The sequence below is a fragment of the Macaca thibetana genome, chromosome 4 (genome assembly GCF_024542745.1).
Source record: "Macaca thibetana thibetana isolate TM-01 chromosome 4, ASM2454274v1, whole genome shotgun sequence".
NCBI classification, from domain to species: domain Eukaryota; kingdom Metazoa; phylum Chordata; class Mammalia; order Primates; family Cercopithecidae; genus Macaca; species Macaca thibetana.
The window spans coordinates 37,625,627-37,653,318 of NC_065581.1; the positions used below are offsets into that span (position 1 = coordinate 37,625,627).

The following is a 27,692-nucleotide window of genomic DNA, read 5'->3' on the forward strand; positions in this document are numbered from 1 at the left end:
TGGGTGTGTTGGCGCATGCCTGTAGACCCAGCTGCTTGGGAGGCTGAAGCAGAATTGCTTGAACCCAGGAGGTGGAGGTTGCAGTGAGCCGAGATCATGCCACTGCACTCCAGCCTGGCAACGGAGCGAGACTCCATCTCAAAAACAGAAAAAAAAAAAAAAGGTTATGATGGAAAATTTTATGCTATGTGCTTTTATTTCCCACAATTAAAAAATGAAAAACATTAGCTAGGCATAGTAGCATGCACTTGGGGTCCCAGCTACTCAGGAGGCTAAGGTGAGGGGATGGTTGAGCCCAGGAGGGTGACGCTGTAGTGAGCTATGATCACACCACTGCACTCCAGCATGGGCAATAGAGAGAGACCCTGTCTCCCAAAACAAAAGCAAATGAACGAAAAACCCACCACATTGTATGCTACATGAAGGCAGGGGTGCTGTTCGTTACAATATTTACCAGAGTCTCAAAACAGTAAGACAGGCAGGTGCAAAGCAAAATATTTTAAATGGGCTGTTAATTCTTTTTAATAATCCTGAGTGTCAGAGTGTCAGTCTTCCTTGATGGGGCTCTGCAGTCCAGGAAAACACCAGCACATGGGTCCCTCACACATGTGGTAGATGAGGCCCTGGGTTACCTGGGGCTTACCCTGAGTGTCCCTTCTACCCTGAATTAAGTTAGAAACTTCCAAAGGGGCTAGGCATGGTGGCTCACACCTGTAATCCCAGCACTTTGGGAGGCTGAGGCGGGCGGATCACTTGAGGTCAGGAGTTTGAGACCACCCTGGCCAACATGGTGAAACTCCATCTCTACTAAAAACACACACACACAAAAATGAGCCAGGCGTGATGGCACACACCTATAGTGCCAGATATTTGGGAGGCTGAGGCAGGGGAATCACTTAAACCCAGTGTAAGGTGGAGATTGCACTGAGCTGAGATGACACCACTGCACTCCAGCCTGGGTGACAGAGAAAGACTCCATCTCACTAGAGAGGGAAGCTCCCACTCCAGGTAACATGGAACACTAGATTTGGCATCTTGTGGTCCCTCACTCCCTTGGCGAGTCAATCTCATGTTCCAATCAATCTCATCTGCTAAATCTCTTCCTCTGCTGTGGCCTTGGTCCGGCCTCATCACTTTCTCACCTTGTCACCTTGACTACCATGGCAGCCTCCTAAGGGGCCCCACATGTGCCAATTCCTAATGCTTGGAGCCTTAGCTCCCTGGCCATCCTGTTTTCCAACTCCCCACCCCTCCTGTGCGCGCCCACTGTCCTCCTGCATCTCTAAGGCTGCACTTACTGCGTGGCCTGATAATGATCTACTGAGTTTTTTGAGTCTCTTTCTACCCCTCTAGGTTGTGAGCTTCTCAAGCAGCAGGAGAATCCAAGTTCTCCTCATCTTTGCAGCCCAGGACCTAACAGCATTTAATACACAGTCGCAAGTTTAGATCATAACAGCTGCTGTTTATTGAATATATACAATGCACGAGGAGCGGTTTTAAACATTTTGTGCCATATGGATATTGACCAATTTTGCATCTATGTGTAAATTCATTTCAGCATTCCTGATCATCTATATGTGTGTGTTGTTTGAATTATTTGAACTGGTTGCAACATCTTACTGGTTTCCTCATTAATTAACAAGCTTTGATAATAAATACTTGTCATGCTAATTTTATACTTGTATGGTAGTCATGATTTTATCTTTTTAAAAAATATATGCTTTAACAGGTGCTTTTTAAAGCTCATGCTCAAGCCCCACCACAGACCAATTAAATCCAGATCTCAGTGGGTGGGGCCTGAACAACTGCTTTTTTAAAGTTTCCTTTAAAAAAGGGATCATAATGTGATCCATCTGATCATAATGTGCAGATGGAGTTGAGAATCACTAACAAATGAGAATATAGCAGGAGGAGGGAAGGAAACTAACATTTACTGAGCCCCTACTAAATGCTCACCAGGTTAAGTGGATCATTAAGTTATCTCATTCAATTCTCACAAAAATCTTGTGAGGTATTTTACACACGAGGAAACTAAAAATCAGAGAGGTTACGTAACTTGCCCAAGATCACACAGCAAGGCAGAGCTGGGACCTAAACCCGGGTATATCTAACTCCAAAGCCCATTATATTTCTACTGCATCTAACTGTGAGGAGTCATCAAGCATTATGAAAATCAAATAAAGATGAGGTTTCCTTCACAAGCATTTATCCCAGTCCCAGTGTGTGTCAAGCAATGGAGAGGACATCAGATTGAATAAGACTGGGTTCCTTTCCCACCCCCTAAATTCAGTAACAATCTTACAATGCATAACCCCGTTCCAAAAGAGTTCCTGCATTCTCCTCTCCTGCTCTTCTTCTTGATGAATACCTCCTGCCTTCAGACAAAAGGAACATGTCTCTTAATGGCTTTCCTGCAAAATATTCCAGGTAAACACCCAGGTTTGAGAAAATCCTCCTTTAAGGAAGGGACTTCCTTCCTTCCTCTCAGTACACTTGCCCTCCTCCTTCAACAACCTCAAAGCATCCCTCTAGCAGGATTTTAGATAAGCCCCAGCCCAGAAGGAGCAGGCATCCTTTACGCAGTTTCCCTCCCCACCCCGCCCCACCCCCAGCATAGGCTCCAAGGAAAACACCCATTAAGGAAGATGACAAGGCTGCTTTTAAAATGGCACTTGCAGCTTCAATAGAGGGGAATACCCTAGAGATTGATTCTGCCTAAGAAGAAAATGGAGTTCCCCCGGAAACAGGACACTGCAAGCCCATTCCCAATATCTCCTAGAGCAGGAAAGGGGCACACGAGCTAGGCTGGACAGTGAAAGATTACTAAGCCTCAGAGGTAGTTAAGACATGCAGATCACAAACAACCGCCAAATCCACAATCTGGGGACTTACTGGAGATGTTTTATAGCCTTCATTACTTGGATGAATAACAAAGGGGAAAAAAATGCTAAAACTTGGATTTTAAAATCTGAGAAGCCACCAGGTCCCGTCAGGCCCAATGTACACCCCATTAATGATGGCAGAAACACAACTGAAGAGACATTGAAAAAAAATCAATTTGGCGGCTGTATTTCATTCTACATAGACTTATAGAGTTTTCAAGCCAGAAGGGACTTGGAGAGATGAGATATTAGCACCCGAGCATTGGGAACCACAGGAAGGCATGCAATCTAACTGCTGTACAGCAAATCCTGCTTAGGGAAGGAGCAGGGGGGTTAACCCCTCACCACCTGTAATACGGAGCGCAGCCAGCCCTGTTCATTCTGCCAGCTCCCTGGGCGTGCCTGTCCATGCTTCCAAGCCTTTCTGAGCCCTCTGTCCACACTTTGGGCTCTGAGGATACTGGGAGTGAGGGATCCTCACTTTGCTCACAGACCACCAAACACTGGTAAGCACAGGAATTCTGATGAAAAAGGCTGAAGGATACCCAGAGATCTGCATGCAGGATGTGATGCAGAGAGCCCTAGAGAATTGTTAGGGAAGGCGGGCAAGTGTGCACTGGGGAGGTTGAGGGATGAAAACTAGGCAGGAGGTTGAGTGACAGGGGAGGTGACAGGGGACCTCCCTGACTCCCGGGGCTGGGATGGCCTCTTACTGGGCAGAAGGAAAGAAAAAGTACAAATGAGAAGGAAGCCTGGAAATGAGGGAGTTTGCCTTCTGAAAGGCTCTCTCCCTGGCAACAAAACTCAGTGGAAAAAGCTGACATGCCCCAAAAGATGCTCCTAAAACCTCTATGACTAAGCTCCATGAATATCAATGAAGCAGCATTAATTACATACCATCAGTTCTAGCGAGACCCTCAAAGTGGGGGCAGACTTGAAACTTCTTTGGAGACTAAATTAGGTGACTCCCTGGGACTCTGCCACACAGGAGAGCTGGGAGGTATGGGGCAGGTAGGCAGCTGTGTCACCAGACCGCCCTCAGAGGGAAGCCCAGAGCAGGGCTGAGGTTGAGAACCCAGGTGGGGCAAGCAAGGTCTTCCTGCCCCACATCCAACTATGGGGCCAGGAGGGGCCAGCCTCTGTCGAGACATAGGCGCCCAGCCCGCAGGGAGCTCTTGGGGCTGGCAGTCGGGCCTGGGCTGATTTGGAGGCTGAGAGTCTCGTGCTGCTGCCTGCTGCCCACCCCAGCTCCCATCTTCATCCTCCAGGAGATTGCTTTCCTTTGAACAGGATCACTATTGTTTCCTCACCCTGTGGCTTCCAGTGGGGTTTGGCCAGTGGGAGGCACTGGCAGATGGGAGACGGAAGAGACAGAGGTTGGGGTATTTCTTCCCACTCCTGCCCAGCCTCAGCTCCATGGTTCTAGGAGGGGCTGCTTCCCTCGAGGACCACAGACCCCACGAGGCAGGCCCTCTACCTCCCTCTCAGAGAGCAGCACTGCCTTCTCCCATCGCCATGCAAGCCTGGGTGCTAACTAACCTGTAAGAGGCTTATGCTGTGAATGGAGGCTGGGACTAGGTCTGACAGTTTTCCTCCCTGTAGTTTCTCTACTCCCTAGCGCAGTCTCTGAACTTCTGGGATTACTGTGCCAGCTCCCTTGTTAACACTTCCTGTGGGTCTGGGTGGACCCATAGATCAGGTGATAATGTGAGTGTCCCTGACCTAATACCCTGCCCAACCTCTATCCCTTTCCCTGCAGCCCCCACACACAGAGAGACAGGAGAGAGAGAGGGGAGGGGGGAGGAGAGAGAGAGAGAGAGATTGACAGAGAGAGAGAGGAGAGAGATAGTCCTCCACTCTCCTGCAATTTCCTTTTAAAAATATTAACAAGTTGGGCCAGCACTTTGGGAGGCAAGAGGATCGCTTGAACCTAGGAGTTCGAGACCAACCTGGGCAACACAGTGAGACCCCATCTCTACAAAAAATAAGAAAACTAGCCAGGCATGGAAGCACACGTCTGTAGTCCCAGCTACTTGGGAGGCTGAGGCAGAAGGGTCAATTGAGCCCAGGAGACTGAGGCTGCAGTAAGCCGTGATCATGCCACTGCACTCCAGCCTGGGCGACAGAGCAAGACCCTGTCTCAAAAACAAACAAACAAATAAACAACAACAATAAAAAACAACCAAAACAACAACCAAAAAAAAAAAACCCCCAAATTGACCTAGGACCTGATTTTAGAGCTGGAAGGAACCAAATCCTCTCAATGAACATAAAGAAAACAAAGGCAAGGCCGGGCGCGGTGGCTCAAGCCTGTAATCCCAGCACTTTGGGAGGCCGAGGCGGGTGGATCACGAGGTCAGGAGATCGAGACCATCCTGGCGAACACGGTGAAACCCCGTCTCTACTAAAAAAATACAAAAAACTAGCCGGGTGAGTTGGCGGGCGCCTGTAATCCCAGTTACTCGGGAGGCTGAGGCAGGAGAATGGCATAAACCCGGGAGGCGGAGCTTGCAGTGAGCTGAGATCCGGCCACGGCACTCCAGCCTGGGCAACAGCGCGAGACTCCGTCTCAAAAAAAAAAAAAAAAAGAAAAAGAAAACAAAGGCAGAAAGGGTGGGCGGGGGGCTGCTCTGACCAGGTCACACAGCTCATTAGAAAACGGATGCTGACAGTAACCCAGCCGGTGGGGCTCCCAGCGCTAAGTGGAGCCCTGGTTCACCCAGAAGTCTGGGGACACTCCTGCTCAGGTTTCTTTCTTCCTCCCGCTCCTCCTCCTCCTCCTTCCACTTGGTATCCTGACTTCTCAGCTTCAAAACACTTCCACACATCCACGATCTCATTTAACCCCTCCAATGACCCCGTGGAGATGAAATTATTATCATCCACACTTGACCGATGAAGGAACAGAGCTCTTGGAGGCCAGAGAAGCCCTCCCAGAGGCAACCCATGGTGGGTGAGGAAGGGCCAGGACTCGCAGGAGTGAGAAAGGCAGAGCATCCCTCGTGCTCACCACAGCCCCTACCTCAGGCCTGCATTGGTGGCTCACCGCAAGCCTGAACAATCTTCACAGGCCTGGATTTAGGCAGCTCTTGCCTTTTTACAAATTACAACTGGATGGAGCTTCGGAGCCATCCCCCAGCTGCAAAGCCCCCAGGGGCTGTGCCAGTGGGATAGGAGGCTGGAGCTGACAGACTGCTCTCCACCTCACAAGCTTCTCACCTTTCCCCAGCTGTAACTCCCTGTGATCTTTTCATATATTATTGATGGCTCCTTAATTGGGGATTCTAAAAGCCTGGCTGCAGAGCCCAGCCCTGGCCCCTCATGAATCATGTTCACCAGGATTAAAATTAGAGGCCAGAAAGCTACCTGACTCAAATAGAAACGGAAAAAGGGAATGTGCTTTCCAAGGCTGGCCCTGGGAACAGGAGCCAGGTGGGGGAGCCCAGGGGCTGGGAAGAGTGGCTTGAGATCTGGGGACAGGAAAGGAGGGCCTGGGGATTTGGAGGAGCACGGAGGATCTGGCCATGCCAGGCGGGCCACCATCTTGGGTCTGGAAGGTTCTCTCTGGTTCTGTCACTGAAGGAGTCCAGAATTCTGTGGCCACCCCTCCTTGTTGCAGTGAGGAAAACCAGGTCCAGAGAGAGATGGGGCTTGCCTAAAATCACAGGGAGTGAGCCATGACCTTGGCACCTTTCCTTTATTTGGCCCGGTGACCTCCCAAATGGCTGCCTGTTTTGTTATGGCTTCCAGGTAAGGCAGGGCAGAGGTGGAGACAGGGACCCTGAGTTAGGGGAGCCCAGGCTCTAAAGGCCTCCCTGTTCTCAGGCCTGGACAGAGAAGCCTCCATATCTCGGTATCTTGCCCAGCGACCAGGGTAGGTTGTGAAACTTTACCAAGCTTAGAATGAAAGACTTCCTGCCAAGAAGCTTAGTTCCTAATTAGCCATTGTTTCAGATAATCTGTTCAATCATCCCAGCTCCTGGGGGAATGACCCTTTGCCAATGAGCCTGGCTGCCAAGCTACCGACAAAACTCTCCACCGCCCTGTCCCCACCCCCAGCCTTCTAGCCCCGGGTCTGACTGTAGAGGGTGGGAGGCCTGAGCAGTCCCCACCCTAAAGGAAGGCAAGCATCATCGAGGGGGTCCTGGGACTTGTCCCCCAGCTCACCCCAAAACATTGATAGCTCCTGCCCAATGGCATCACGATGTCTGAAATGATACTGTCAATGGTTCCTTCCTCCAGATAAAGCACTGGTTTCTCACTTAGGGCTTCTTATAAGAAGAGCCATTATTGAGCTTTTTCTGCAGGCCAGGCACTTTACACGAATTAGCTTATTTACTCCTCACAGCAGGCTTGTGAGCCTAAGCACCAGCCGAGATCCCCCAGCTGGGCAGGTGGCAGGCCCATTTTTAAACTTGACTTTGGAGTGCACACTTTCAACAGCTCAGCCACAACTCTAAAGTGCACCTGGACACTAACACTGAAAAGCAAGCAGATCTATCAGCCACCAGGGGACCTGGCCTAGAACTCAGGGTTTACTAGAAAAGCCAACTCCTTTCTTCAAATGAAATCTCAGGCTCATGTCTAATGTATTACCCAGAAATAATGAACACCTCTGCTTGAAGGAGGAAAGGGAGGCAGGAGCTACACACACATTCACAGTTGGTCCTGGAGCTGCCACCCTCAAATCCTGGGGATAGAAAAGCACACTTTGGGCTAGGTGCAGTGGCTCATGCCTGTAATCCCAGCACTTTGGGAGGCCAAGGCAGGTGGATCTCCTGAGCTCAGGAGTTCGAGACCAGCCTGGCCAACATGGTGAAACTCCGTCTCTACTAAAAATACAAAAATTAGCCGAGGGGTAGCGGTGTGTGCCTGTAATCCCAGCGACTCGGGAGGCTGAGGCAGGAGAATTGCTTGGACCCAGGAGGTGGAGGTTGCAGTGAGCCGAGATTGTGTCACTGCACTCCGGCCTGGGCGACAGAGTGAGACTCCGTCTCAAAAACAAACAAACAAACAAGAGAAGCCCACTTTGAAAGTCAGTGGCCTGGGCAGAGGAGAAAACCAGGGACCCCGACTTGGAAAACCACATTCACATCCTGGCTCTGCCACTTTCTAGCTGAGTTGCTGGGCGAAGCCAGGATCCCTCTGAGCTCTGCTTCCTCATCTGGGTGTGGTGAGGGCCAAGGGAGACAATGGGGTGCTGCTGATGTGGAGACTGTACAGGGTAGAAGGCATGTCAGTCACCCTCTTATTTAAGGAGGGGCAGGAAAGGGGATACAGCCTCTTTACAGCTTGCCTGATGGTACTGTATAATAATAAAAAGAATGTTTACAAGTCCTGAGCACAGGCAGGCACTGCTAAGTGATTCTGCCATGTGGTCCCTACCACAGTCCACTAAGCAGGCATTGGGATCCCATTTTACTGATGAAAAAAACCAAGGCTCAGAGAGAGGTTAAGGAGAAAGTGGCAAAGTCAGGATTCGAAGGGACATCCCAGACAGCACCTCACTGTGCCAAAGCAGGTTTTAAAGCCCTAACCCTAAGACTGTGAGTTGGTGCCCATAGACCCATCTAGTCCCTAAAGTAAAGCTTTGGTCTTAGACTGCCTAACCCCGATCACAGGGAGTCAGAGCCCTGAAAATTCAGCTGCATGACAAAAGCGAAGGCCACTAAAGGCTTTCCAAGTGACCTAAGGCTCAGGAGGGACCTCTCTTTGCAGAGGCAGACTTCTCTGCAAAAAGCGGAGAGTCCAGAAAGACAACCCCAAGCTTGCCTTGGAGTCCACCTCTTTGAGAGGCCTGCCTTCCGCTTTGTGCCTTAGCAATGCTGATGGTCCACTCATTCCTTTATATCTTTAGATTATGGTCTATGTGGAATGACCAAGGCCAGGTCAACAGGGAGCCTAAATTGGGCTCAAGGCCTGGCAGGCAGAGGGCTATTTCATTTCAGATTTAAACTCTTGGCATTCAACAAACTGGATCCCCAGTGTCCTTGCCCACCACAGTCTTATTCCAAAACCTCCACAAGACTGCAAATTATCTTCCTGCTTCTGCCCTTTCCCCTGCAGTCCACTCTGCACACAGTGGCCAGGGCTGTCTTTCTGAACCATAAACCAGGCTGCATCACTCCCCTGCTTAAAACCCTTAAATAGGCCAGGCGTGGTGGCTCACACCTGTAATCCCAGCACTTTGGGATACTGAGGTGGGAGGGTCACCTGAGGTCAGGAGTTTAAGACCAGCCTGCCCAACATGGTGAAACTCCGCCTCTACTAAAAATACAAAAATTAGCCGGGCATGGTGGCGCATGCCTATAGTCCCAGCTACTTGGGAGGCTGAGGCAGGAGAATCACTTGAACCCGGGAGGAAGAGGTTTCAGTGAGCCGAGATCGAGCCACTGCACTCCAGCCTGGGCAACAGAGCAAGACTCCATCTCAAACAAAACAAAATAAAACCTTCAAATAGCTTAGCATCACACTTAGATCAGTATTGGAACTCTTTCTATGGCCTCTACAGGATCTGAAACTGATGACCTCTGTGACTGTATTGCCCACTGTCTTCATTGTTCATACCACTCAAACTACACCAGCCTTGTTTTTGTCCTTGAAATGCTGTAAGCTTGCTCCCGCCTCAGGGCCTTTGCACTCGCTGTTCCCTCCACCTAGAGCACCCTGCCCCTCAGAATGATGCATGGCACCACTCAGGCCGCAGCTCCAGTGCCACCAGGGTTGGCTTAGTTCACAGGACCTCCAAGGGTGGCCTTTCCCACTGTGATGGAGAGCCCAGGTCAATGGTAGATTGCAGTTAATATTTCCAGGCATTTTCACAAGCATTACCTTAGTCTACCCACGAAGGTCTCTCAGCCTCATTTTATAGATTAGTAAGCTGAGACTTGAGAAGATAAATAACTCACCTAGGTCACACAGTTAGTAAATGTCAGAGCTGGTATGAAAACCCAGGGTTTTGGACATCAAGTTCAGGCCTCATCTGACAAATGCATTTGACTGTTATTCATGATGTCTTTAGGGACCAAATGGGAAAATACACACATAGGTAACTGAACGACCCACCCCAAAGGTCAATTAAAAAACTGAGGTCAATCTGGGAAAAGGTCTCTAGTGGAGGAACCCAGCACTCCATCCCATTCAATTCCTTGTCATCTGTGTGGGTGAGGACTACAGCTGACCCAGGACCAAGAGGCATGACCAAGATGCTGAATGAACAATCGTAATCCACCTTGGTCTCCATAAACTGTAACAACGGACTGAATCCAACAAACGACACATGAGGCAATAAATGTGAAATCACAGATTTAGGTTCAAAAACTCATTGCCAAGTCCGAGGTAGGGAACTTGGCAATGCTATTTGGACAGCAACTCATGGAGAAAGACACAGAAGTCCCCAAACTCAATAGGAATTAAGTCAAAAACACCTGCCAAAAGATCAGCGGGATACCAGATAGTGTCGCTAGATGTGCAATCCTCAGAAGCAGACACATAACATGCAGAGGCCAGCAGGGAGGACAGTGAGGATCTAGGGCGAGCCCCTGTGTGGAGGGAGCCAGCCCATGATGCTCTGGGCTGCAGAAGGGGATGGCGGGGACACATGCTGTCCAGGAGGAGTGCTCAGGTTGGTAAAGGGACAGGAAACAGTGATATAAAAAGCTTCAGTTTCCTCCTCTGTTAAACGGGGCCAATAATAATAATACCTCCTTCATAGGATTGTTGTGAGGATTCATTGAGTTAATGCAGATAAAGTACTTAGAACAGTGTCTATGGTCGGGCACGATGGCTCACGCCTGCAATTCCAGCACTTTGGGAGGCCGAGGCAGGTGGATCACTGAAGGTCAGGAGTTCAAGACCAGCCTGAAACCAACCCCATCTCTACTAAAAATACAAAATTAGTCGGGCGTGGTGGTGCACACCTGTAATCCCAGCTACTCAGGAGGCTGAGGCAGGAGACTCGCTTGAACCCGGGAGGTGGAGGTTGCAGTGCGCAGTGATTGTGCCATTGTACTCCAGCCTGGGCAACATAGCAAGACGCCATCTCAAAAAGAACAGAACAGTGTCCGGCACATTACTGTCGCATGTTTGCCATTATCATTACTGTTGTTGGTATCATCTCCCTGGGTTGAAAGTGAGCTCCTCCGGTTGTAGGCAGTGTCTGGTCCCCCTTTGCACCCCCAACATTCATTCCCCGGCACATAGTAGGTGCCTGCTGTAGTCTGAATGTTTGTGTCCCTCTGAAATCCATGTTGAAATTCTTACCTCATTGTGATGGTATTCAGAGGTGAGGCTTTGGGGAAGTGATTAGGTCAGGAGGGCAGAGCCCTCATGAATGGGATTAGAGTGTGTTCGTCCCTCCTACCATGTGAGGACACAGCAAGATGGAACCGGCCCTCACCAGACATTGAATTTGCTGGTGCCTTGATATTGGACTTACTGGCCTCCAGAACTGTGCAAATAAATTTCTGTTGGTCATAAGCTACCCAGTTTATGGTATTTTTGTTATAGCAGCCTGAAAAGACTGAGACGGTGCCCAACACATGCTCGAAGACACACGTCAAGTTGCCCCGAGGAAGATGGTTCAGAATATTTAGAGATGAACCATCAATCTCAGCTGCTGGTGAAAAGTTAAACAGGATAATTTTGCTCAAAAAAGAGACTGAGCGCTTTGGCAGGGACATGTGGGTGTGGTGGCTGGGGCCACATGACTGCAGTGGTATGGGGCGATCTGCCGGACACCCTAAGATTCTGTGACTCCCATTTCTTTTTCCAACAGGCCCTCAGCCAAGACAGCGGCCTGGTAAGGGAGGGGTAGGTATCTCCATACCCACTTTTCAAATGGGGAGCCTAGAAAGGTTCCCTCTCGTGTCCCTCTTCCCAGTGAGAGCATTTCTGGGACTCTTCCCACCCGGCCATCCCACCTTCCCCAGGACATGCAGCAGGCCCTGGCCCGCCTCGATGCAAACAGTGCTTGATTTTCTAGGCTAAAATTACATCTTGAGTCAATTTTCATGAAATGCGGTGACATATTTAGGTGCTGGGAAGATGGAGCTTTCTCAGAAGGCATAAAAATGATCCAAATGGTTAAAACCAGCTGAAAGCCAGCAGCCAGGGGCCACGAGAGCAGATTTCATCCCTCCCGGGACTGGCTTATCTGCAGCCTCATGCAAACCCCGCTACAGAGAAAGTGCTGTGCCTGCACTTGACTCCCCCCACCACCGATCACAGGATTATTATATCTCGGCCAAGATTCTGGTAACAGAGAGGTGATTTGTTCCTGAAGGGCAATGAACTAGATGGAGGAGTGGCGGGAATGGTTCCTGTTTATTTGCAAGGGCAGTCTTCCATCCAGGGGCAGCTCCATAGATACAATCTGGACTTTTCTTTCATTCTCCATTTCTGATACTTTCCTCTGTGGGTCGCACAGAGAATCAAGCAAGGAATTACAGCCCCTCTGCCATCCCCAGTATGTTTGTTTGCTTTCAAGACAGGGTCGCGTTCTGTTGCCCAGGCTGGAGAGCAGTGGTGCAATCTAGGATTACTGCAACCTCTGTCTCCTGGGTTCAAGCGATTCTCCTGACTCAGCCTCCCAAGTAGCTGGGACCACAAGTGTGCGTCACCATGCCCGTCTAATTTTTATATTTTCAGTAGGGATGGGGTTTTGCCATGTTGGCTAGGCTCTCCCCAGTATGTTTAAATGCATCTTCCTTTCTCCACAAAAAGCTGTGTGAAGGCCGAGTGTGGTGGCTTACACCTGTAATCCCAGCACTTTGGGAGGCTGAGGTGGATGGATCATCTGAGGTCAGTATTTCAAGACCAGCCCAGCCAATATGGTGAAACCCTGTCTCTACTAAAAATACAAAATTAGCTGAGCATGGTGGTGCACAGCTGTAATCCCAGCTACCCAGGAGGCTGAGGCAGGAGAATCATTTGAACCTGGGAGGCAGAGGTTGCAGTGAGCCGAGATCATGCTATTGCACTCCAGCCTGGGCAAAAGGAATGAAACTTCACTCAAAAATAAATAAATAAATAAAGCTGTGTGAAACAGCATGTGCCCTAGGGGTGGCCCATGTGGCTGAGCTCTGCCATCTTCACTCCTGGAGTCTGGGCATGGGTCCTGCTCACCTCTCATAAATGAGGTCAGCCTCCTTGATTTTTACAGACCCTTCTGTTCTGATATTCTCACTCTACAACTCCAGCTGTCCTCAGCCTGACATCCATGAACTCCCTGTATTGACTCTTCCTCTATCTTGCAAGCCTCACACCCTGAACACCAGCCATGCTCCTCTGTCTGTGCTGGACGGCCTCCGTTGGCCCCTCTGGTTCCACTCCCGGCCTTTCCCCACACTGCTCTGTGCCCAGGAAGGCTGACCCAAGTTGACTGCCCCAGTGATCTGTTGGCCCTAGGTCTCCTAGTGAGGTTCCACCAATGGGAGGCACCAGCAGGAGATAGGAGGGCAGGAAGAGAATGAGGTTGCCTGAGTTGACTACGTCCCTCCACTGGGGCTCCTGGTCCTGTTTGGAAGTCCCTTGGGGTTCCAGAAACCAGGATTCCCCTTCCTCCCCAGGCCTGGAGTAGTAATGGCTCCCTCCTATTGCTACCCTTGAGACTCACCGTCTTTCATTGATTTCCTTGAACCCTATCCACCCCTTTATTACATCCCTCAACAGTGCAGGATGCTACTGGGCCCCTGGGTTTTCACACATCACTGAAACCTGAAACCCAGCTCAACTCAGCTTCTCCACAGACTGAGGCCAGTCCTGCCCCATCTGTAGAATGAGGAGGTTGAGCCAGATGATCCTGAAAGTTCCTTCCAACCCATACCTCCTCTGCTCCACATCATGCACCCCAGGCAAATGGCTTGTATTTGGGCTCAAATTCCATTAAAAAAAATCCAAATGACCTGTCAAAATGCCTTAGTTGAACGTGGCCTTCCGGCTGCGACTTTCCCTCCCTGAATTCCCATTTTCTTCCATCCATACTTCCCTTCTCATCATTTCCTATTAGGATTGTTCATCCACATGCATCTCCCCTCCCAGGCTGCATATCTAGTTCCAATTCATACATTTGGTGATGCTCTGTTCTTTTGACCCATCTCCCTATCTTCCCCAGCCCCTGGTATATTGCCTGGCACTTCATAAATGCTTTCTGTTGCAAATATTAACTGAGATGGGAAGAGCAACTAGCAAGGCCCCAAACACTTTGGATGATGCTGTATAATGAATATTTACTAAGCACTGACCATGCACCAAGGCACTTTACTTCCGTCATCTCGTTTCACCCTCACTATAGGCCTATAAGGCAGGAGTTACCCTCTGATGCCAGATGTGGAAACTGAGGTGCAGAGAGGTTAAGTAACTTGCTCTAGGTCCCACCTCCAGAAAGGGCTGGAGTCAGGAGCAAGCACAGGTGTATTGCACACCAAGGCCACCGGTCTTGCCTCTACTCCACCCTGCGGCGGGTGTAGTAACAAGATGTGACTTGAATAATTAGAAACCCTCAACCAAATGGAGACAACTCTCAATTACAGAATGTAATTAATGGCTCGCCAAAGAGTGCCCTTCTGAAGAGCCCTTCCAGACTTTCCTTCAAGAATCACGAAGACATTAACACATTCCTCGTTTCTATGAAGCGCAGCCAAAAGGCCTCAAAAGTAAGTAGTTCACTTAAGCAGGCTAAATGTTTCCCTAGCAATCTGGTTTATGCTTAAATTGGCATAGACTCTTGGACAGGGTGGAATAGTAAACTTTAGCCCAGCCCCTGTGGAAATATTTGCCACATTTTTTTGTTTTTGTTTTTGTTTTTTCTGAGACAGGATCTCGCTCTGTCACCCAGGCTGGAGTGCAGTGGCGCGATCTTGTCTCACTGCAACCTCTGCCTCTTGGGTTCAAGCGATTCTCGTGTCTCAGTCTCCGGAGTAGCTGGGATTACAGGTGCAATGGCAATGTTTTTGCTTTGAGAAGGATCTTGCTCTGTCACCCAGGCTGGAGTGCAGTGGCGCGATCTCAGCTCACTGCAACCTCCGCCTCCCGGGTTCAAGCAATTCTCCTGCTTCAGCCTCCCAAGTAGCTGGAACTACAGGCATGGGCCACACCCAGCTAATTTTTGTATTTTTAGTAGAGATGGGCTTTCTCCATGTTGTCCAGGCGAGTCCTGAATTCCTGACCTCAAGTGATGCGCCCACCTCTGCCTCCCACAGTGCTAGGATTACAGGTGTGAGCCACTGAGCCCGGCCCCCACATGTTTTCTTTCTTTCTTTTTTGTATTTGTTTTACAGATGAACTTCCCACATGTTTCATGAATAAAATTCACCCCTTTCAACCTCTTGGTCCCACCAAGTCTGGGGACCGGGGGCAGAGGGAGACAGTTCCGGCCAGTCCACCAACGAAGAAGGGAAATTCATTAACAAAGCCTGGGTTACTGAAGTGTCACTCAGACTTGATTTAAGACTTTATTAAGCCTTTATTAAGTCTGGGAAGGCCTCCTCACCCTCAGGCTCTCGGCATCGGTCATTTTGTGCACTGTCCCCCTCCCTTCCCCTTTCCTTGGACCCTGGGGACAAGCCTGCATCCTTCTGTTCTTCACAGCTGCCTCCTACCCATCTCTTAGTGGAGACCCCAGGCAGAGTCTCTATCAGGAGCCCACCAGCCTCCCTCCCAGGAGTCAGTGGAGATGGGCATGGGGTGGGGCTGCCAAGGCCAATAGGGCCACACCTTTGGGTAAATCACCTCTTCCCCCCATTCTGGTGCCTCTTCTGATCACCTGGAGCAAGTGCAATCTCCAGCCAGCTCAGGCAGCCATGAAGGCCCCTGCAAGCCAGCTTCAGCTCTGCCGCCCAGCAAGCGCACCCCACCTCCCACCGTGGAAGAAAACAACATTCCTCCCTCGGCCCCTCACCTCCTGGACTTCAACCTTGTCCTTGCTCAGCCAGATCCTCTTCTCCAAGAGAAAGGAGGGAGGTTTTGTTGTTCAAACAGGAGCTAGAGGCTCCCATGACCCCGCATCCTCACCCAGTTCCCCTTCCTCTGTTTCCTCTTTTCACCTGAAAACATTCTCCCGCGAGAACTCAGTGAGGGAGGGAGGAGGCAGAGGTAGCAATGTGGCAACAGCCACCATGGCCTTGTCAGCCTCTGTAGGCCCAGCTCCCTTTCCTAATCCATTCTTTTTTTTTTTTTTTTTTTTTGAGATGGAGTCTCGCTCTGTCGCCCAGGCTGGAGTGCAGTGGTTCAATCTTGGCTCACTGCAACCTCCGCCTCCCAGGTCCAAGCAATTCTCCTGCCTCAGCTTCCCAAAGAGCTGGGACTACAGGCATGCGCCACCACGCCTGGCTAATTCCTAATCCATTCATTTTTTAAACAACCATGTATTAAGCACCTACTGTGTGCTGGACTGTTCTAGGTGCTCCGAATGTAGTAGTGAATACTGCAGATGAAAATCTCTGCCCTCATGGAGCTGACACATGACAACATGATAAACAAGATAAATAAGCAGCCTGGCAGGGTGGCATATGTCTGTAATCCCAGCAGTTTGGGAGGCAAAGGCAGGAGGATTGCTTGAGTCCAGGAGTTCCAGACCAGCCTGGACACATGCTAAGACCTCATATCTACAAAAGAAAAAAAAAAATTTTTTTTTAATTAGCCAGGTATGGTGGCATGTGCCTGCAGTCCTAAATACCTGAAGCTGAGGCCGGAGGATCGTTTGAGCCCAGGAGTTTGAAGCTGCAGTGAGTCGTGATCACACCACTGCACTCCAGCCTAGGCGACAGAGGAAGACCCTGTCTCAAATAAAAACCAGTGAAGAGGAATAAGAAGTGTTGGAAGGTTGGAACGTCAGACAGGGTGGCCAGAGGAGGCCTCCACAGGGTGACATCTGAGTTAAAACCTTAGGGAAGCATGGAAGGGCCACTAAGCCATGCGGGAAAAGAGCACTCCAGGAAAAAGGAAGAGCAGGTGAAAAGGCCCTGAGGCGGGAGGGGCCGTGTGACTGAAGTGGGGAGGGGCTCAGCGTCAGGAGATTAGGTCGGCAGGGAAAGGAAGTCACAACGTGTGGGGACTGGAGGCCATGAAGGCACAGTGGTTTTGCATGATGGGAGCCACAGGAAGGCTCTGAGCAGAAAAGAGACAGAATTTGACCTGGATTTTAATAGGATTCCTCTGGCCGCGGGGTGGGGAATAGAGTGAGGGTATCTAGGAGACCCCACTCACCTCACAAATGTCCCTGCCATTCTTGGGAGTGGGCCCTTTAAGTCAGCCCTCTCCCCCTACTCCCTGTTACAAGGGACAAAAGGCACATGGAGTGGGGGTGGGGAGGGAATTGGAAATGAGATGAGGCTGGAAAAGGGCGTCATCCTGGGTTGGGGTGGGTTTTGGAAGCCAGGGTGGGGTTTGGAGCTGGGACTTGATTCAATGCAGAAGGGAGTCAACAAAGTTTTCTGAGCAGGGAAGTCACCTCACTGAAGCCACGCTCACCGTAGTCAGAAACCGTGGGAAGGAAGGTTGCTGTGGATGAGGCCTGGTGCTAGAAGCTGCACTCATGCCTCCAGCCAGCAGACAAGGTCTTAATGGGCACGGACTCCTTTTGCATCTCCCTGAGACTGGGACTCCCTGAGGACATGGCTATGTCTCCCCTCAGACTGGGGCTTCCTGAGGGCAGGAACCATCCCCTCCATCTTCAGTCTCTTCATGCAACAACAGGGATGGGACTCCGTGGTTTGCATACCTTGCTAGCCTTCAGCAGGGCTTAGATGCTGCAGTTAGAAACACGTCAGGGAAATTGCTCCCAAATTAGAGTCAGACAGGCAGACAGACAGGAACAAGCTGGTGTTTCTGGTGTGGGAAGGGACTGCACCTACCTCCCGCCACTGCTTGTTCTCCATCCCTTGGGTATACATGACGCACACTGTAGGGAGAGGAGAAACAATGGATTAATACCTCAGGCCAAGAGGAAGGAGGGGTCCCAGATGAAAAGGATCCTGGATGGGCAGGCGCCTCAGCAGACCCAGCCTGGGTAGCACTGTTGGATCTGGGTAGGGGTAGAGGGTGTCTCCTGGGGTGGCTGAGATCTTGGTGAGTGAGTCTAGGAATCTGGCCCCCCAAGCCTGGACAGGGTTCTAGATACACCAATTCAGAGGGGTTGCATTGGAGAAGGGAGACTAGGTGTGCCTGGAAGGGGCAACCTTTAGGAGGAGGCTCAGGGCCATTGGCTTCTAGGCCACAGCAAGGGTCTGAAGTGTGAGGCAGGTAGACAGGTGGGCATGATGGAGGACAGGCAGAGGTGTGGTGGGGGAGAGCATCAGAAACCCGCATTGCTCCTTTACAGCCCAGGGCAGTTTCATGAGGCCTCTGATTATCATCAGTCCCACTTTACAGACGGGAAAACTGAGGCTCAGAGGTGGCCAAAGACCCATCCAGGTCACACACTTGGGTGGCACTGCTCAAGGCTTGAACCTGGAAACTCCAAAGTCAGTGCTCATCCCACCAGATCACCTGCCAGCCAATTGGAGCTCTTAGGCATACTGGTTTCTCTGGGACCCTGTGGCCCCAGACCTCCAGCTCCTCCCAGCCTGCTCTGTTGTGTTGAGGCTTCACAAGCCTGTGGGCTGGGAATGGTCAAATCTCCGCAGTAATCTTTCTCAGACACTATGGGCGAAACATTAAACAGGCTTGACACACTTTGAACGGCGCCTGGCACATGGTTAGCACTCAGTAAAGGCTCAAGCATTGCCACTGTAATTAGTCATAGCGTTGTCACTATTATTGTTACCGTTCTTACTGTCAGAGCAGGACTTACGTGGGTCGGACTTGGAAAACATGTCTTTGTCCAAGAGGTTCCTGAAAGAGGAGGAGAGAGGAGGGGTTAGCACGGCCAGCTGAGAGGAGGCGACCTCAGGGGATTCAGGCTGTTACTGAGACCTGGAGGCTGCCTCTGGCCTGCCTCAAGCAAAAGAGTTCCACAATCGTTTATTAGACTTCATTAAAAGCCAGGCACTGGGCAGGCCCTGGAGGTTCCTCAGCCCACCTGCCTAAGGTGTGCAGAGCTCCCTACCTCCCACCTCCATCATCACCACAAGCACTCCAGGTAGGTGCCCTGGCCCTGGTGCCCTGTGTCACACAGCCCCTCACCATCGGGCGATTTCCCAAACTGCCCAATGTCTTAGCCTTTTCTGGAAGCTCTCCTTTAATTACTTCTCTGCTTCTCAAAAAAATAAAATAAAGCAATCAGAACATATCCATCTAGTCTCCCATTTTCTCAAGGCTCTACTTACAGTCAGTTTATTCGATGGTCTCATCTGTGCTGATGGATTAATGAATTACACCTCCCAGGGGAAGGAGACTCATTTGGATAACGTCCTTCTGTGGTCAAGACCAGGGCTAAGGCTAATACATGGCCCTGATAATCAGACTGGACGACACAGCAGCAAGATGATGGACACAACATTTGGGGACAGAACTGTCTTTCAACAGGTGCTAAGCTCCCATTGTCCTGCCTCCATGCAATAAAGGCTCCCACTTACTGAGCCCCAGTGACGGGTCAGGCAGTGTGCTGTTTTACAAACATGAGCTCCCCGATTCTCATGCTGCCCTTCAAGGTTGGTCCTGGGCAGGCGTTGTCCCATCTTAAAGATGTGGAAGTGGAGGGGAAGCGCCTATATCCTGCACATCTGGTATCCCTCGTTTCACAGTGACCTGTTGCTATCAGGAAGCAACACATCCCAGTGGAAACGCAGTCTTTGGCCGGGAAGTCATTCAACCTCTCTCAGCCTGTTTCCTCATCAGTGCAACAAGACGGTAGTATCAGTCTTGAAGGCTGTTGATGCCCTGCCTGGATCCCCTTAGCCCTCACAGTTCCTGTACACACCCATGGTTTCCTCTTGTGTCTATTTCTCTCCTGAGGGCTTTCTCGGGCAGGCTGTCCAAAAGAGCTGGAAAGTTTATGCTCCCAAAGGGCAGCACTCAACCAACAGGAAGGTGCTAGAGGACGAACTGCTCAGCTTCTTCACTCACCCCGGAGACAGCTCTGCCCTACAGTCTCTCTGAAGTCCCAGAAGGACTGAGCCCCAGGGGCCGCCAGGAGACCTACCCATGAATGTGTCCCATGCTGACCAGGTCTCCCCTTCCCTGCTCCCCTGGTGAGCTGCCAGGCAAGCCCTTCCTGCCTGTGTGGCCGCTCCTGCCAACACTGCCCTCAAGTCTTGGTTCTTTTCCCAACCATGTCAGCCTTGTCCTGCCTCCCTTCCAGAGGTCCCAAGGGATCTTGTCACCTTCCTTCTCCACTCCCAAACCCCTCACAGGTGCCTCTGCCACTTGAACTGCTTTTCCAGAGAAAAGAAACAGTCAACACTTGTCTGTGTTGCTTCGTGAAAGCCAACTTCAAATATCAGAGCTAGGCCGGGCACGGTGGCTCACGCCTGTAATCCCAGCACTTTGGGAGGCTGAGGCAGGTGGATCACTTGAGGTTAGGAGTTCGAGACCAGCCTGGCCAACATGATGAAACCCATCTCTACTAAAAATACAAAATTAGCCCGGCATGGTGGTGTGCACCTGTAATCCCAGCTACTCAGGAGCCTGAGGCAGGAGGATCACTTGAACCGGGGAGATGGAGGTTGCAGTGAGCTGAGACCACACCACTGCACTCTAGCCTTTCTCAAAACAGCAGCAGCAGCAGCAACAACAACAAAACAAAACAAACAAATGTCAGAGCTAGATGAGGCCCTGAGGAGGATCTGTTCCTCTTTCTCCTCCATGATGGGGACACGAAAGACCAGGGAGGGGCAAAGGGCAGCCATGGCCCATGGCAAGCAGTGGTAGAGACAGAAAGGTCTAGAAGGAGGCCTTACCCTGAGTCACTGTCACCAAAGCCCTCAGCAGTGACAGTCTGTTGGGCAACTTGACCCCGTAATCAACCCTACCACTCATGCCCCGCACCCTAAGGTGGGAGCCAAAGATCAACCAACAGACAGACAGACGCAGCAGTAACCTGAGGCCTACACATGGCATCCTCTGGTGCCTGGGGAAGCCCCAGATCGCATTCATGAATCCCCCCAGCTCCAGTCCCTGAGCACATTTCCACAGATGCCCCCAAGAGAGGAATTCCCAAACAGCTTCAGGAAACCAGTCCCTGGAGAACTCTCACCCCTCCCCGACTCCAGTCTCTACATCCAGGGGCCACTCCCCCAAGGCAGCCGCCCCAAGCTAGGCCTCCCTGACCCCACAGGCAACCACCTCTCTCCTGGCCCCAACCAGCCCCTCCACCAGATCAGACCTGCTCCCAGTCAGCTGTCACTCTGGAAACCATCTGATAAACCTCCCAGCCCTCCACAGACAGCATCAGATGAACGACACACAAGGCAGCTCTGAGAAGTAGGCAGCAGGGGCTGCTACTTCACTCACCCTGGAGACAGCTCTACTCTACAGTCTCTCCGAAGTCACCACAGTCTCTCTGAAGACACCACTTCTACATACAATCATTCACACCGAGGCGGGCTGACATCCCTGGGCCTACATTCTCATCCTGAAGTGTGCTAAATTTGGGGATAGGGGTGTCTATCCTGATTTAAACAAAGGACAAATGCCTTGAGACCAAACATGACTCTGCAGTAGTGGAACCTGAGGCACAGTGAGGAACTGAAAGTGATAAGGAGGAGGGGGACTTCTCTACTAAAGCAAGCGCTTTAGGTTTATCTTTGAATTCTATAATGAAATTCAGCAATGACATAAAATCCTCGAATGTTCAAGCTGGAGAGGACCTCAGAGGTCACCTTTCCCAACTCCTTTACAAATCAGGACTGTGAGACTCCGAGGGGCAACACTTGACTCCTCCAAGGTCTGGGTCTCCTCCAAGTGTGGTTCTAGAACTCGGGTCTGGTCGTATCCAGGCTAGGGAGAGAGTGAGACCCTGGACGTCAGCCTAGATACGTGTGTGTTTGTGTGTGTGTGTGCGTGCACGTGTGTGTGCGCGCGTGTGTGTGCGTGCGCGTGTGTGTATGTGCGTGTGTGTGTGCGTGCGCGTGTGTGTATGTGCGTGTGTGTGTGCGTGCGCGTGTGTGTTATGTTATGGGGGGTGGGAGGGGGAGGTCTTATCAGACAAGTAGATGGGGCTTTTCCTGGTCCTGCCCACTTCCCAGGTGGGCTAGAGGCACACAGCTAGACTAAGAAACAGTCTAACCACCTGGCTCCTTGCCCGATGACCTCAAGACCCTCACTGAGTCCTGTGACGTGGGTCACCCTGGCAACCAGCACCCAAGGATAAAGCAAACCCTGTTTCCTCCACTCTCCTGAAATTATTCTTGTCATCCTTCCAGACTATTCCTATCCTTCCTCAGTTTTGCCTTTCCTGGACACTGATGGACAGCTACTTCCTCTCTCTCCCCTGAGCGCTCTCTGGACTGTAGTGTGCAGCCCTGTGACTTGTGGGACCCCATTACATACTCTGTACACGCTCGGTTGCAAAATCATGGGTGTATCTGTCTCTCACACAGGCTGTGCATGCCTCCCACGGCAGGGTTCTCCACCCTACCACAGGCCAGCCTAGCACCTGAGTCAGAGTAGTGGCCTGGCAAGCTGGATGGATGAAGGACGACCAAAAAGAATGGCCAGATGGGTGGCCACCTGGGTGGCCCACCTGGGTGGCGCACGGTCAAGCTCAGGGACAGCCCCTTGCACTTCTTCTCAGTGGTGGCATGTAGTAGTTAAGTGCATGGGCTCTGCAGGTAGACAAGCTGGGTTTGCTCACCTTGTGCCTCAGTTTCCCTATCTGTAAAGCGGGGTGGGGGAAGTAAAAATAGTTCAGGGCTGCTGTGGAGATTCGATATGTGGAGCACCTGGGGCCTCATCAGCCTTGTCAGAGAGGTCAGCCGTCCTCGGCCCAGTGCTGAGCGGAGCCGTCACTCTCCCAGTGGATGCTCAGGCACACTTGGTAACAAGCACAGCACAAGCAACCTCCACCCTCGCAGGTCCAAGGAAGAAGCCCGCCTCAACACACTTCCAGGGCTCCCTTCTGAGTCCCTTCCCCAACTCAGCCCCTCTTCAGCCTCCCTTCCATTCCCCACTCTCAGCCTCGAGGGCCTTCTGCCTCTCACCTAGGTCCCTGCACCCTACACTCTCTCTAATCCCACACCTCGTCCACACGTGCCTCCATCCATCCCTCTCCCTAACTGCCTGTCCAGACAGAAGCCTCAGGGCCTGCCAAACCTCCTCTCTTGGCTTTGGACAGGTGGCTTCTCCCCATGAACAATGGGCCTCGCACTTCTGGGGCTCACCCCTGCCCTCAGGTATAAAATGGCAGTTCTTTGGCTCTGTTCCCAGAGTCTGGTTGTGTAGGTCTGAAGCAGGGCTCCAGAAGCTATGTTTACACAAGTGCCCCCCAGATATCCCACTATTATGTCTCTGATGACAGCCGTCCAAATACCACATGTTGAGACACCATCTCTTAGGGCCTCAGTTTCCCCCGCTGCAAAGTCACAGACAACACCACACACATGTGCAGCGAAGGTTCTTCAAGGTAAAGCACCTTCCCCCACTGATCCTCACCCTGATCCACTGAGGACTTCCAGGCCCAGGGGCAGCGAGTCACTTGCCCACAGGCACACAGCCAAAAGCCTGGGGGAGGAAACCGGGTCTTCCGCCCTGAGGAAAGGCCCGAGACACCAGGGCACAGACAAGAACAGACCACAAGTACTTTTTCTCCACTTTCTGTCTTTGGAGAGCACAAAGAGAAATTTTTTTTAACAGGAAAAACGTATTATTTTTTTTAAGAGCATACAACCCTTCCGCTGTCTGCACAGCAGCCTGGAGCCTGGCTTCTTTTGTCCCTTAAATCAAGGCCAAGGAAGCAGAGCCAAGAGCCCCTTTCCTCCCCGCTTACCCTTGAGGAACCATTTCCAATTCACTGGCAGTGAGAAAACGGTCATTCACTGGACTGTGAGGTCAGAAGTCTCTAAGGCCCCAGCAAGGACAGAAAGCACTGGAAGGGCAAAATGAGAGCCCCTGGCAGGTGCTAAAAGGGGGGCCACAGGGTAACACCTCCCATCTGGGGGGGCTTAATAAAGAAGCTGGGCACATATAGTCTTAGCTACTCGGGAGGCCAAGGAGGGAGGATCACTTGAGCTCAGGAGTTCGAGACTAGCCTGGGCAACACAGTGAGAACTCATCTCTAAAACAACAACAAACCAAAAAAAAAAAAAAAAATAGAAAGGTATCAGTAGGGGCTGGGGTGTACCCGTCTGAGAGGGAGATACAACCCTGCCCTCAGGGAGCCCAGTCTGACCGGGAGACATAGCCTCTGCCTCAGGGACTCCTCAGCCAGAGAGGAGACATGTGTGCTCTTGAGCTGAGATGCTGGGTGAACTGACCATCCCTGGTTGTCTCTAAACAAAGCCCATTAGTGCTGCATCAATGCACTGAGCAAAGGCTTTGGCTGCAGCATAGACAGAAACATTTTCCTGCAGCAAGACCCCTAATGGAGATCATGGGTCCCCAATAAGCAAAGTATGGCATATTGGTATATATGGATACCATACATATGGAGAGCTTTCATTAGATACCCAAAGACATTCATGAGTCTAAAAAGGTCAAGAAAAGATGGTTTATCTTCCTCCCAACAACTCACCCTAAGCATCCCTCCAACCCTGGGTGAAAAGTGGGGGCATTGAGAGCATAGACTTCAAGCTTCCTCTCTGGATCCAACACCCAACTCTGTCCCTTACTTGCTGTATGGCCTCTGGCATGTCACTTAGCTTCTCTGCGCATCAGTATTCCCATGTGTAAAGAAGGGGTAATAACAGTCCCACCCTCCCAGGAGTTTTCTGAGATTAAACTCACATAGTAAGTTGCAATGCAGTGCCTGGTGTACAATAAGTGCTCAATAAAGGCCTGTGGAGAATGAAGATGGCACCTAAGAATGCTCCACATTCTCCCCTCTCTGCTCCCTAAAGCCTGGCTTTAGCAGGACCCAAGCCCTACTACCCTTGCCCATCACTGCCCACTGGTTGTACAGCCTTCCTTGAGGAGAGAGTGGGGACAGGAGAGCCAAGGTCAGGTAGAAACAGGAATCCTGGCTGGGCCTGGTGGCTCACGCCTGTAATCCCAACACTTTGGGAGGCTGAGGCAGGAGGATCGCTTGAGGCCAGGAGTTTGAGACCAGCGTGGGCAATATAGGGGAGACCCTGTCTCTACAAAAAATAAACAAAATTAGCCGGGTGTGGTGGTGTGCATCTGTAGTCCCAGCTACTCAAGAGGCTGGGGTGGGAGGATCTCTTGAGCCCAGGAGGTCGAGGCTGCAGTGAGCCGTGATCACACCGCTGCACTCCAGCCTGGGTGACAGAGCGAGACCCTGTCTCAAAAATAAATAAATACATAAATAAAAGAAACAGAAGGCTGGGCACGGTGGCTCACACTTGTAATCCCAGCACTTTGGGAGGCCGAGGCAGGTGGATCACCTGAGGTCAGGAGTTCGAGACCAGCCTGACCAATATGGTGAAACCCAGTCTCTCCTAAAAATACAAAAATTAGCCAGGCATGGTGGTGGACACCTGTAGTCCCAGCTATTTGGGAGGCTGAGGCAGGAGAATCACTTGAACCCGGGAAGCAGAGGTTGTAGTGAGCCGAGACCACACCACTGCATTCCAGCCTGGACGACAGAGTGAGGCTCCGTCTCAAAAAAAAAAAAAAAAAAAAAAAAAGTTGAGAAAGTTGAGTGTAGGAATTGCGAAAACAAAAAACAACAACAACAACAACAACAACAAAAACAGGAATCCTGATGGTCCCACAGAGGCCCCTGAGGTACCGACCAGCATCACCCCATTTCTGGATAGAGCAATTCACCATAAACATCTGGCAAATGGGGTGGGAGACAGATGACACCCATCAGGTATATAATCTGTGCCAATTCCTTTGTTATGTACCTAGCCTGTGACGTTCTATTTACATTCCATATCAATACCAGAAAGTAGACTTTGCTCCCATTCTATAGGCAAGGCCACTGAGGCTGAGTGATGTGCCTGGTGTCACCGGCTTGTCAAAAGGCATGCAGAAATTTGAACTCTGAACTCTGAAACTCAAGCTCATTTAAAGGTGCCCTGGGGAGTGCTTGCACTACCAAAGCCAAGGTCTCCCAAAGCACCATCTGGGCCAGCAATGCTCCCTCTTATCCTCACTGTCCTGCTTCCCATCCTCAGCCTCTCAGAGCTGCTCCCAAACAAATGACTGAGGAGGAGAATTGGAGGGTTTCCCATCTCCTCCCGCCCGGCTCCCAGACCTAAAAGGCAGAAGTAATCCGAGGAAAGCAGGGCGGGAGCTGGGAGGAGAGAGGCCTTGGCACGTAGCCCCTGGCATTTACCCATCTCCCCTTTCAGATCCCGTTCTCACCCGTGTGCTCTGTTTCCCTGCCAAGCAACCTCACCAAGGTCTAAAAAGCAATTTTCACATGGCTTAAAGAGCTCTCCTTCCTGGGGCAATTTGCTTTTTTATTGTTATTAATTATTGTAATAATTGTCCCTCTCACACTACATGGCCAAGGGAAGGGAGCAGGAGCTCTGGCCTCAGATGCATCTGAACTGGAGTCCCCACATGGCCACATGTGGCCCTGACAAACTACTTCATCTCAGTTTCTTCATCTGGGCATGGGGTCACATACCTGCCTGTGGAGTTGCTGTAAAGTCAACAGCTTCAAACAGAAACGTAGGAAACACACTCAATTCCTCTCTTTCCCTTATTCCCCCTCCTGTCCCATCATCAAGTCTTAAATATTTCTACTTCAAAATATACCCCAAATCTGTTCACTCCTCCCCATGCCACCATCAGTATCATCTCTCACTTGGAGGCCTCAGTAGTCTTCTGCCTAGCAATGCGCTTCCATGCCTGCCTCTCTCTACCCTTCACCAGCCCCTTCTCTTCATGATGACCAGAATTCTATTTATTTATTTATTTATTTTGAGATGGAATCTCACTCTGTTGCCCAGGCTGGAGTGCAGTGGTGCAATCTCAGCTCACTGCAACCTCTGCCTCCTGGGTTCAAGCTATTCTCCTGCCTCAGCCTCCAGAGTTGCTGGGATTATAGGCATGTGTCACCACACCCGGCTAATTTTTGTATTTTTTGTAGAGATGGAGTTTCACCATGTTGGCCAGGCTGGTCTGGAACTCCTGACCTCAAGTGATCTGCCCACCCTGGCCTCCCAAAGTGCTGGGATTACAGGCTAGAGCCACCACACCCGGACTCTTTTTATTTTTTATTTTGAGACAGAGTCTTGCTCTGTCACCCAGGCTGGAGTGCAGTGGTGCAATCTCAGCTCACTGCAACCTCCGCCTCCCAGGTTCAAGCAATTCTCCTGCCTCAGCCTCTCGAGTAGCTGGGATTACAGGCACCCGCCACCACGCCCGGCTAATTTTTGTATTTTTAGTAGAAACGGGGTTTCACCATGTTGGCCAGGGAGAGGTGACAGAGCAAGACTCCATCTCAAAAAAAAAAAAAAAAAGCTTCTCAATAGCAAATGAAGATCAATATCAATTATCAAATAAATGAATGTGTCAGTAGTGTTCAGTTATTGGTACCTATTACCACAATTAAGCTGATTTAGCACATTGCAGTTTATATAGAATGTCACAGACTTAATCTCTTTAGTCTTGAGAACAATGAAGACAGAGGATGTGGACAGGACCAGTATTTTTCACCAGTTTACAAATGGAGAAACTGAGGTTGGAGAACTTAAACGGTCTGGCCGGGATCCCAGAGAAGATAAGCCAGGAGTGGCACTGACTTTCAGTGTCCTGGTCAGGATTCTTGCATACCCTAAGGTATAAAGCTGTCCTGTTGCT

General features: G+C 50.8%; 1 protein-coding gene across 6 annotated transcripts in view; it reads right to left on the reverse strand.

Annotated features, from left to right (window-relative positions):
- CPNE5 (copine 5) overlaps positions 1-27,692 on the reverse strand; it is a 97,291-nt gene that overhangs the window by 61,282 nt on the left and 8,317 nt on the right. For all 6 annotated transcript variants that reach the window (XM_050787631.1, XM_050787630.1, XM_050787626.1 and 3 more), the window contains exons 2-3: positions 18,673-18,713; positions 17,735-17,781 (exon numbers count right to left, since the gene is read on the reverse strand). In XM_050787631.1, the coding sequence (XP_050643588.1) occupies positions 17,735-17,781; positions 18,673-18,713 (88 nt within the window). The remainder of the gene's footprint in view (positions 1-17,734; positions 17,782-18,672; positions 18,714-27,692) is intronic.